At 42.2% G+C, this 12,665-nt stretch overlaps 1 protein-coding gene across 2 annotated transcripts in view; it reads left to right on the forward strand.

Annotated features, from left to right (window-relative positions):
* Positions 1-12,665, forward strand: part of zc3h3 (zinc finger CCCH-type containing 3) — a 50,166-nt gene that overhangs the window by 4,223 nt on the left and 33,278 nt on the right. For both annotated transcript variants that reach the window (XM_008338537.3, XM_008338535.3), the window contains exon 4: positions 1-157. In XM_008338537.3, coding sequence (XP_008336759.1) covers positions 1-157 — 157 coding nt within the window. The remainder of the gene's footprint in view (positions 158-12,665) is intronic.

A 12,665-nucleotide genomic window follows, 5' to 3' on the forward strand; every position in this document is an offset into this window, starting at 1 on the left:
GGAAGCAGCCCGTCAGCCGGAAAGTCCTTGCCACGAGGACAAATGCACTTCTCACCCAGGACTCACACAGGCATCAGGAGGACACCTTCCAGGGAGCTAGTGTCCTTCAATCGTCACAAACTGAGGCGCGTACCCCATCCTTCCTCATCAAGAACAAGTAAGGAGCACCGACTTGTTACTAAAGCACCTAATTGTGGAGAACTTTTCTGTTCATAAAATAGGAAATGCCAATGAACGGTATATTCATATAATCTGGGTTAATTATAATCTGTTTGCAGTCTTTATGGTCCAATTCAAGGTTATGATTTTTTTAAATGTTGGCTATTTACTCTGTCACCTACAAACTCATTAATTTCCACAGCCAATCAAAAAGACTTTACTTAACCTTTTGAGTTTCCCCTAATTACATAAGAAAAAACCAACACTAGCCAGTTTTCATTTTCAAATTTCTCTAATTTTAGACAAATCATTATGGCATCTCACTTTTACATTACAGTGCAGAACAGAGGACCTGAGAACTTTTTAAAATTTATTTACCACTGAATAAAATTTACCACCATTTAACTGAATATGGTTCATCACAAATATCATCCTACATGATGCCATTGCCAAGGGAGTGAAGAGCCACCTGTGGCTCTCGTGCCCTATGTTGCAAACCTCTGTTATGGGACAAACATGAAGTGTTCTGCTCTGGCAGCAGCAACTCCAGCTATCCCCTGTAGATGGCAGCAGCTCACACCTACCAACTTCTTGAGTGTAGAGGTGTTGTGCAGCTTCTGGCTGCTGTTGGAAAGGCCCACACATGGGCCATAAGGGGGGAGGGAGGTTAATTGATTGCCCAATTCAGCCATGATGGCGAACAAGTGCCGATAGCGGGTAATTTGCAGAGGTGGAGGCAGGCAGCGACACTGCTATCAAGCACTGGCACTGCTCTCCCTCCAGTAGATAAAAAGGAGCTAATGCATAATTATCCTTTTGCAAATTGGATTGTTCTAACGAACTGTAGAATATAGGCCTAACCTGATGGAAAGCAATCATTGTTTTTACAGCCCCCTCCCTCTTACCCTCTCTCTCCACTTGCCCCTCCAACTCTGCGGTCATTCCGCCTGTACCCTACACGCCTCATGCCCATCTTGGTGTAATCTCCTATACTCAATGGAGTCAGAAGACATTAGAAAAAGCCATCACTATTAACATTAGGTTTTATTTGTTCCCGTGGCTCTGTGTCTATCAGTCCACTCCTCATATTTGAAGTTACGCCTCCTTCTCTCTCTCCATTACTTCAGGTTTTTTTTTTCTTTCCCGAACAAACCTAAATGCCCTGTAGTAGGAACACATGCCTCACTAATTAAAGATGTAGCTCCCAGAATCAGAGGCACCAGGGAAAGGTGGAGCAGGGGTGAGTGCAGAGGAAGATGGAGTGCGCGGAGCCGCTCGTAGCCGTCTGTGCCTCCGATAAGAGGCGCTAATAAAGAGCAAATTGAATTACTAATGATGGGAAGCAGAGTCCCTATAGATGAGCCCGTTAACACTAACCTTATGACCACTCACACATGCATGATAATACACTCGCAAACAATGTTTCTTAATTTCCTCCTCAACGACCAGCTTCGGCCTCATCTCCTCACGCCGAGGTGAGGGGGAGGAGTGGGCCCAAGGCTGGGGGTGTTTTCTGAGGTGCTCGGTTATCTGCAGCTTAATTTAAAGAGGGCATAAACCTAAGTAAGCAGTTAAAGCTGTAATGAATCAAGAGGAGCTGTGTGTGTGTGTTTGTATGTATATATCTGTTTGCGTGTGTGTGTGCATTCACACCCAGAGAACAGCCATGTAGCCCCAGATAATCTAATAAAACAGATAAATGTCAGGATCGCGGGGAACAGAGAGGAAAGGATTGCTGAGCTGAGCGACTTCAGGCCTCGTGTGACAGACTTCTTTGGGCGTTTTAGGTCTCTATCTCACTCTGCTCTCATCCCTCCCTGATCGTCTCTCTTTCCACTCTCTCTATTTCTCTTTCTCTTTCTCTCTCTCTCTCTCTCTCTCTCTCTCTCTCTCTCTCTCTCTCTCTCTCTCTCTCTCTCTCGCTCCGACTTCCTCTCCGACTTCCTCTTCTCTTGCCTGTCACTTTAATAAACCAGCAAACTGCAGACAATTTTTAAAACAATACTTTACAGGGCTGGAGTTCACTATGGAGGCCTCTGAATTAAGTTGTTTGTGCAGAGCGTATGTTAAGTAAACTGTGGCAGCTTACTTTAGGTTTCCCATCATTCCATAGCCACGGTTCTTAACGTGAGTAAATCTGGAAAGGTGGTATCTGTGGCCACATCACTGTGTGGAGAACTGGTGTTCAGTGAAGGGAAAGATATTTTACTTTTTGCTTTTAGCAACTGTAGTTTATTTACAACAGCATATTAAAATGTTTATTCACAGTCAGTCATTACCAAAAGATCCACAGAGTTGACATTCTGTCAACACAAAAGAGTTTGGATATATTTATGTTCTGAGCATCAACAGACTGGTATTTTCACCTCTCACTCCTTTAGCCACTGATATGTGTCCACACCACACACTACCCCATGTGTACACGGATACTTTAAACTGTCTGGATCTATGTAGCGTAGTTTCCCAATGTTCAATGATGTGGATCAAATATCCATTACCTGTTGACAAAGAATAGTTTGAGAATATCAGACAACTTTTGGTATTGATCTCTACCTGCCTGCTATTAATTTATATTTAACTATTTTCTGGGATTTTTTAAAAAGGTTTTTGTTTGCCTTGTCAGGTTATTGTTTTACTTTTTTTTCAGACTTTACAGTTCAGAGAGTTTATTTTAATAATTACTACGTCATACTAAGTTAACATGTCCTTGTCAGTCTGTTTCTGTAGAATGGTGCTGACAGCCAATGATGGCTAAGGCAGCCTTTATACCCACGTTATCTTTGGGCTCCTGAAATGATGACGTTAGAAAATAAAAACGTGTATTTATTGCAGCCAGTACATATTTAATCTGAAATGTTACACCAAACACCTCTTCTTTTTTTTCTGGCGTTTCACTGGCACACCTCACATATTTGTGTATTTTAATTTTTTTATTTGCATCACCGTCCGTTCACACTTGCTCCTGTTTCTCCTACTTTTCCTTCACACCTGTGGCCACTGGTCCACTGCACTTCTAACTCTGCATCACACCCCAATTTTACCCACATGCAGTTTATATACAGTACTGTACATGCAGATACTTGTACACTTACAGGGATCAAGTGACAGTATATCATATTTGTATTTATTATATGCATTCATTTTCTCACATCCATTTATTGGGTAAATTATTTTAATGGTACCCTTGTGTGTGTGTGTGTGCGCGTGTGTGTGTGTGTCAATTGCATCAGCTGCTTCTCTACATACCAGTCCCCACATGCCATTCCATAGTGCTCTCACAGTATTATCAGTTCAACAAGGCACACATTTGCACCAGCAAGACATTAACTTAATAGAACATGGGCACACACACACACACACACACACACACACACATGCATTCTACTCATGCCTGTGCACTTTCTCAGGCTCCCTGTGTCAAACAGGTGGAGCACTTTTATTTTTTTTCACTTTCTTGTTTGAATTTCCTTTTTTTTTATTACTCTACCTTTTTAACGTCCCACAGACTCTATGTAATAACCATTGTCAGCACATTCCATAGCATATTATGGTTGATTCTGTTTGTGCAGTTTTCGTCTTGAAAGATTTGTGGGGGCAAACCTGTTCTGTCTCGGCTGGTCTTGGCACAAGAGAGCCTATATTTAAGCTGCGTACTGATTCGGTTGCATGAATGATTCGGTTTCTCTTATAGGATGGTGTTTTGTGCAGGATAGGCTGAGTATAGCTCTGCGCCATGGTGCACTGTAACATTTGGCATTTTGATTAACCTCAGGACCCAGAGATCTGCATCTGTGTTCAGTGACTGGACTCTGGTGGAGACCGAATGTCCACACGAGCCACTCCTCTGCCCCTCCTGCCCCCGTGAGTGTTGTAAGACCCCTCCTTCTTCCTCAGACTCTCATTAAACTGTCAACTGGCCATAATTAAAGTTCAGACTCATTTGAGATGTACATGCAGATGGACGTGTGTGGGTTTCCTGAGGACACCCAGAGAGTCGTCAACACTTGTAGTGCTTTGCTAAACCTGGTCGGGTGACGGGATTAGTTTCATTACACCAGGTTTTATTTACTACGCAATTTTGTTGTTTTTTGTTTTTTTTTTGCTGAACGAAACGTCACTTTATGTCATGTCCGATGAGCCTGTAAATGTGGCTTTTTGTTTCACCGAACTTAAATGGGACTTTATTGTGCTCTCATGAAGGGACGTTTTTTTATGCATCACAATCTACTTGGGAGCATGAGCGGCATGTGTTGAAATGTGTAATCAATACTATTGAGGACTGAAACTTTAGCCTGGGATGACTGTGACTCCTTTCCCAGTTAAGGAGGTAAATGTTTTCTTGGTATCCAGAGGAGTGGCCCGTCAACCAGGCTGCCTGTATAAATCAGAAACCTAACAGGACACAGGTGGAGACACGCTAATTATTTGAGAACACACAGCCTGGCAATGCAAGTGCCACTTGTGTGTGACAGCAGGCGCTGCTGCTGTCTTTAGCTATAAAAGTATTACTCCTATGATGGGGTGGGATGTGTCATCATTAATTAAGTAATATACGGTGACTCAAAGTACCTATAGGCCAATAAGAGGCCTGGGTCTTTGAATTGTACATTTGTTTGACACAGTAAGAAGAGCCACTCAGCCCCCATGTCATATGTAAGAGTTGAGAAATTACCAGACGAGGTCGGTGTCTCCATTGCTTTCATATAAATAATAACAAGTTCGGGAAATTAATTTAAGGAGCCGGGTCTAAAGGGAGAAATCTGGTGCAGCCTTGTATGTTTCAGTTAAAAATCAGGGATGATTGTGGACCCTGTCTGGACACCTGGTTCTAGCACCTACCTTCAGGGCTGCCCATGTGGAGCATTGAAGTAAAGCGTGTGTGTAAACTCGCTCAGGTACAAACCTCGTGCACTCTCTCTGTTTTATTTTTTTTTCCTATTGGCACAGATGTCATATGAGCTGTCATATAAGCATCGGTACCCAGCACTGCTGTACGTGCCAGCAACTGCTACAAGTGCACATGTTTGGATCAGTTCCATGTACACGGATCCTATCAGGGTTTCATCCCGACATTTGAGTGGTGACGGTTGTGAGTTTATTGCGCTGAATATTATGTTTCATTAAAATGTTATTCTGGTGCGAGTGCAGCCAATGTGCTACATCAGAAAGGATGGACTTTAAAACTCTGCATTTGATTATATTATTTAAGTGCATTTAGGTTCTTGAAGATAAAATTTGTTTTACGTAAATAAAATATAATTGTTAATGATAATTGATTTTACGACCAAAGCAAAGGTCAGGGGTCAACTCCATAGAACAAGCAGTGACACATCTGAATGGAAACATTAACTTTTATGTGCTGGCATTTACGTAAATTTATGACTCAAGTTTACATTTAACCAAAATGATGTTGTTTAAGTTGTTACTATAGGTTTACTGATGTGTGCGAGTGTGAGGACCATGGGTACTTCTGGTCTTGTTGTGTTACATAAAGCATGCCTGTTCTGGTAACAGAGAGGGGATAGGTGCTCCATAAATCTTCACCTTTTGTCAGCTGGAGACCAGGCTGGTATCACTGCCCAGCCCTTCACCCTGCTGCACCTCCGACCCTGTGACAGTAACACTATCTCCCCGAGCCCTTCTCCACATGTCTGCACACACTCATGTGTTACCATAATAATCATTGGGGGTATTGCCGTTTACATGGGAAGACGAGCACAGAGTCTGTGGAGCGCTCGGCATCTTATTTATGCATCCCACACACACATACACACAACAGGGATACGGACACATGGTGGAGCAGGGATTGTGTGTCTGGAGAAGGTGGGGGTGTAACAGTCACTGGTTGATCGTCATAGGTCCTGGCAGGATGATCTGGGCACTGGACTGGCTGTTGACACAGGTCATGGTTTATGACTTTTACGGTCCTGTTAGGGGATTTGTATCAAGTTCGGTAATTGCATTGTGCATTTTAAACATGCCGTTTGTGGATTGATTTAAAACCGGGTGATGTCATTCACTTCTCACATTCATTCTTGGTAACCTGCGTTTGAACCATGTCCACTACTGTGGACCGTCCCTTAGGAACATTAGAAAGAACTACTAAAAACTACAATATTATAAATTTGTTTGTGTTTGCAGTGCATCAAACCCACAAGGACTTTTTGCTTTTTTTTCGAGATTTGCAGCTAACTGATAACTGGAGTATGTATGTATTATGTGGTATGTGATACTTTTTTCATATTATTCCTTTATCTGGTCCTTTGGATGGATGAGTTAAAAGTGCTCCTATGATGAAATGTACTTGTAGGAGCACTCTGTTTCATTTAGCACTGATTATAGCAAACGCTTTAATCTTTGGTATGTTTCAGCATTTCCCCTCTACACAGTCTGTACTCACTTACACACTCACACTATTTCTCTAACCCCTTTCTGTCTGGAGGAATTACCCGCATCCCCTTAATTGATGGCTTGGCTGGGAGTCCAGCTTAGTTGCTGGAGCCAAGTGGGGGGCAAGACCCGTATTCCTATAATGTCAGGAATTTTGTATGGCCATGAGAATTGATCAACCCATCATCCTTTCTATGGTTAGTTTTATGATCAAAACCTCTTGTTTTATAGTGGTTTTGCAGCCCCCCTTCCAATCTTAAACCCTCCCCAGTCTGCGTCTTCTCCCGACCCTGCATCCAAATTTTGCTGTAGGATCAGGTCTCAAGTTAAGAGGAAACCAGACCCCCCTTTCTTCCTGACACTTTTTTTTTCCTAAGTCTTTCCAACTTTCCATTTTAGTCCCAGTGGTCTGGATACCTGAACCCCTCCACGAACCCCACCACCAAGGCTATTCTGGTACTGTTGAGTTATTCAGTGACCCTCTTGCCCCCTCCCCCCCCCCCCCCCCCCCCACCCCCCGCCCACTCTTGCCCCCTCTCCCCCGACCCCCCTCCCTCCCCTTCTGCACCTCCGACCCTGTGACAGTAACACTATCTCCCCGAGCCCTTCTCCACATGTCTGCACACACTCATGTGTTACCATAATAATCATTGGGGGTATTGCCGTTTACATGGGAAGACGAGCACAGAGTCTGTGGAGCGCTCGGCATCTTATTTATGCATCCCACACACACATACACACAACAGGGATACGGACACATGGTGGAGCAGGGATTGTGTGTCTGGAGAAGGTGGGGGTGTAACAGTCACTGGTTGATCGTCATAGGTCCTGGCAGGATGATCTGGGCACTGGACTGGCTGTTGACACAGGTCATGGTTTATGACTTTTACGGTCCTGTTAGGGGATTTGTATCAAGTTCGGTAATTGCATTGTGCATTTTAAACATGCCGTTTGTGGATTGATTTAAAACCGGGTGATGTCATTCACTTCTCACATTCATTCTTGGTAACCTGCGTTTGAACCATGTCCACTACTGTGGACCGTCCCTTAGGAACATTAGAAAGAACTACTAAAAACTACAATATTATAAATTTGTTTGTGTTTGCAGTGCATCAAACCCACAAGGACTTTTTGCTTTTTTTTCGAGATTTGCAGCTAACTGATAACTGGAGTATGTATGTATTATGTGGTATGTGATACTTTTTTCATATTATTCCTTTATCTGGTCCTTTGGATGGATGAGTTAAAAGTGCTCCTATGATGAAATGTACTTGTAGGAGCACTCTGTTTCATTTAGCACTGATTATAGCAAACGCTTTAATCTTTGGTATGTTTCAGCATTTCCCCTCTACACAGTCTGTACTCACTTACACACTCACACTATTTCTCTAACCCCTTTCTGTCTGGAGGAATTACCCGCATCCCCTTAATTGATGGCTTGGCTGGGAGTCCAGCTTAGTTGCTGGAGCCAAGTGGGGGGCAAGACCCGTATTCCTATAATGTCAGGAATTTTGTATGGCCATGAGAATTGATCAACCCATCATCCTTTCTATGGTTAGTTTTATGATCAAAACCTCTTGTTTTATAGTGGTTTTGCCGCCCCCCTTCCAATCTTAAACCCTCCCCAGTCTGCGTCTTCTCCCGACCCTGCATCCAAATTTTGCTGTAGGATCAGGTCTCAAGTTAAGAGGAAACCAGACCCCCCTTTCTTCCTGACACTTTTTTTTTCCTAAGTCTTTCCAACTTTCCATTTTAGTCCCAGTGGTCTGGATACCTGAACCCCTCCACGAACCCCACCACCAAGGCTATTCTGGTACTGTTGAGTTATTCAGTGACCCTCTTGCCCCCTCCCCCCCCCACTCCGCCCCACGGCCGCACTTCTTGTTTCCCTTCCATCTAAGTCCCTCCTTCACTCTTGGTCACCACTCAACATCTTTGTTCCTCCCATGGGGAAGGTTAGGTTTTGTCCAGACCTCCGGGGCCCCACAGGTATTTGACTGTGATTCTCTAGCCATGACTGGCATGCAACCCTCTAATCTCAGTGGCCAGACTTTCTCTCTTCATCCCTGACCTCTTGGCCTACAGTCAGAGGGTAGACTTCTTAAGTCTTCTGTAACTCCTGACCGGTGTCCCAAAATTCATTCATTAGGAATAATGTTGTCGGATTGGGAACAAATGTGATACACAGTCTCCAGCAAAGACATGATGAACAGGTGTTAACTGACAACCACCCTTTACTAGTCCAGTCTCTTTCAAGACTCCTTGGATTTAGTGAGGTTCCCTCCTTTACTTAGTTATACTCTAGAATATTTAAATAAGCTTTTTTTTATTCATATCTTTAACAGGTTTGGTTTATACTTACATTAGATTGCTATTACTTTGATTGTGAACTTCTAAAACAATGTTTGGTTTCATTAAAATTCCGTGTTGAACATTTAGTCCAGGTTGGTAAAAAGTCTGTGCAAGTTCCAGGCTTGCTAGGAATAAATGGCACTTGGGCAGAAAAGGACACTGATGGCAGCCCTTGTTTTCCAAATTATTTTACATACAAAGCATTTCCTGTACTTTGTCATCAGTTCTTTACTTCCAGTCACTTTCCACCTCTCTGGTCCAGTCTTCCGTACAACAGGATTTTAATGTTTCTGCTGTTGTGCGTCTCAGCCTTGTTATGGTGTTTCATAATGTATGACTGTTTGTTTTGTTTGTCACTCAGCATGCTTGTGTTAAAGGGATTTAAGATAACTGCTCCATCCAGCAGGGCTGAATTGATTTGCTGCCTACGCTGCATATTGTTTTATAGCCGGAGAAGAACGCTACTCCATCCCTCCAGTCATCCGCATCGTCCTCATCCAACGCTCCTTTAGTACAAGCAAATTCTTCTATAGGCTGGAGTCTCTCACTCTCTCCCTCTCTTCTCTCACCATGGTTGAATAAATAATTAATGCTTACCTATTTAATTAGTGGAATTTGTTCTAAACCGAAGCAGACTAATTGAGTTGTCAACTGGCTGTGTGCATGTGGGCTGTGTCTAACTGTGGTCGTGTGTCACCTCAAGTACCAAAGATGGCTGTCCTCCTCATCCTAGATATGGATTGAATGACAAGTGCAAGTTTCATGATTTATCTCATTTCCAAATTTCATGCTGGAAGCTGTCAAATTTGGGCTTTACAACAGTATGGGTCCCATTTGGACTGGTGCCTTTTCAACTTGAATGCAGCCCATATTAACCCAAGTAAAGTGGACATAAACATTTTAATGTTGTGCCTCACAGTACAGATAAAAAAAAACAGTTATTCTTATTTGTAATTGAGAAAGCAATCACAATCTTTAAAAGCTTAATTTTTCCTTAAGCTTAAATAATTTGCTACACCTTCTTCCCACCAATTAACCAATCACTGCAGTCTGGTATTGCAGTAGACATGAAGACAAATCTGTTCTACACGTCTTTTGTTCAATAATTTATTCTCCGTGTTCACTCAGGTCAGCAGAAAAAATGCTTTTTAGGTTCTCCTCTGAAAATTAAAAAGAGCTCTGCTCATAATACCATATGAAAATGGTCAAGTAGACTTCTCTGAGTAGTTTGGTGTTTGGCTGAGACCCTGCTGTTATGGATGTCTTTGCAAAGCTAAGCAAAAATTTAAATTTTGAAAATCAATTAAATAATTTAATGATGTTCTCATGAGCAGTTGGCTTGGTCCTAATTTAACGGCTGGTGGTTTGTTATCATCAGTGATTACAGTCTGCTGGCAGTGGTGCAGGTGTTACAGTGATCCAACACTGGCTGAAAGTGGAGACGACACTGGAAGATGGGAGAACGCTGCAAGTCTCACTTCCATCATATTCTTCTTGGCCCTGACAGAGACTTGGCAGAAAACCCAAGAATCAGTACTATTTATACTCATCTTAAAGTTATTCAGGACATGAGGGAACATGCTCATGCACACACGCACACACACACACAATCACACTGACAGAAACATGCATTTTCTCAACCATTCCCAGTAGTGAACTGCAGAGGGGGCTCTGCTTATAATTAATGCTGGCTCAGCAACCTGGGTAAATGACTAATTTTTATATATTCAGATTTGATGGTGAAGCAGGAGAATGATTTCCCCAACATTTATTTTAACAATAATTGTAACAAATTCATTTGAGGCAGCCAATAAGGTGAAAAATGCAATTAAATTTGTTTATTCAAAAAAGAAAAATTGTACAAATGTATTTATGTTCCTGTGTTGTTTTAAAAAAAAATTCTGCCAGTTTTATAACTCCTAATTCTAGATAAAAACACGCATGTCCTTTTCTTGTTCTTCTCGGTGGGCCGCATCATACTGTGTCTGTGGAGGACAGCCCAGAGTGACTGTGTGAGAGAGTACAGTATTGATCTGGGGCAGTTCATTTTCTGCTGTCCCCGGTGAGTTGCTCTGGGGGAAATAGCTAGTTTGTCTCCTGTCATTGTAGCATCAGAGCTAAAGAGAAGTTTAAAAAAAAAAGAAAAGGAGAGAGAGGAGGGGAAGGTAAGTGTGCTTGTCTAACCACAAAGATGTCCCACGTCCGGGGAATATGGGAATCATCGAGATCAAACTGGACTTAAACACAGTTTAAATGCCCAGGATTGATGGAGTGCGTCTGGGATACATGTTTGCATGTGTGCTCATGGAACTGTGTGAAATATACATGATATTGTGTGGGCTCTCTTGAAGAAGGCAATATTGATCACTTGCCGTTTACTGTCCTCTGCTCCCTGGTGAATTGCTCTGTGGGAAGTGGTTAATTTGTCTCCTGTCCATGAAGCCTCTCTCACTCGCTTGCTCTGTTCTCACTCCGTGTGTGTCTTTGTGTGTGCGTGTGTTTGAGAGAGAGTGAGAGTGTGTGTATGTTTAATTTGTGTCCTGTCTTTGGGGGGCTTAGCTGTTAAATACCTCACTCTGTCACTGTGGAGACGCACACTGATATCATTGATCGTCTTGTTCGATGACAGTAATACAGGACTGATTGGCAAATGGTTGCCATTAACCATTGATACCTGAAAAGGTAGGTATCCATTCAAATGTGTGAATGTTAAAATTTAAGAGCTTTGATAACGTTTAGATTTTGCTTACACCATGATCGGGCAGAGAAGCTAAATAGCCACAAGGACCTTTTTTGTGTCATAATAATAATAATAATAAAAAGTTACTGCTTTACTTCACATTTTTATATGAATTTGTTTCATCATTCCATTCTCTCTATAGAGGACACAGCCCAGTTCTAAGTCAAGGCTCAGGTTTCTTGTTAGTGTAAAATAACTTTAGATCCGTTTTAAAAACATGACCCTTTTAAAACACCACCCTTTTACATGCACGCAGGTGAACATGTGATACGTAGCATGTCTGCTCTCTTACAGTTTAGCTCGTGCAGCTGAGGTCGCGACCACATGTTTTTTTAGAGATGATTACCATGTTACTATTTCCTCACTTTTATGACGCACGCTTGACTCGACTTTTGTTGCATTCTTGTTATGGTGCTCTTGTACACTGTAACAGGTGTTGTGCATTTTCTATAGCTAACGGGTTTTCATGCAAACAACAGAGCAGTTGTTTTTTGTTTTTTATACTCAAAATGTTTTTTCTCTGTCAGCCAGGTTTAAAAATGTATTTTTCTCATGCAAGTGGAGAAAAAAAATATTATTCAACAGTGATATATAGTCTGTCATAAAACACAAGCCCTCCTCTTGCTTCGCGGTGATTTTCATCATCCTGCAAACACAAGAGATCAAGTTTTTCATTATGGTAATGTCATTACCATTGACATTAAATATTACACCTACATTGACCAGAGACACACAAGTCGCTGATTTTGTCCTGACAACTTGCTCCCCTACTCCTTCAACCCTTACACAACACTTAACACTTGACTTAAGATTTTGACAACTTCCTTCAGATGTCTTGCCAAACTCGCAGACCTCAGGGGCCACTGAGGGATCCACAGATCTTTTGGTTAATGGAAAACCCAAATTCTAATTTTATGGTGTTGAGCAAAGGTCCCTCAGCTGTACTTAGTTCTTCAGTGACTTTGAAGGACCTTTATTAATACATATGCCTTTGTGTATGTGTTGTGGACATCAACAAAGCCAG

The sequence above is a fragment of the Cynoglossus semilaevis genome, chromosome 2, assembly GCF_000523025.1.
Source record: "Cynoglossus semilaevis isolate Cse_v1.0 chromosome 2, Cse_v1.0, whole genome shotgun sequence".
Lineage (NCBI taxonomy): Eukaryota > Metazoa > Chordata > Actinopteri > Pleuronectiformes > Cynoglossidae > Cynoglossus > Cynoglossus semilaevis.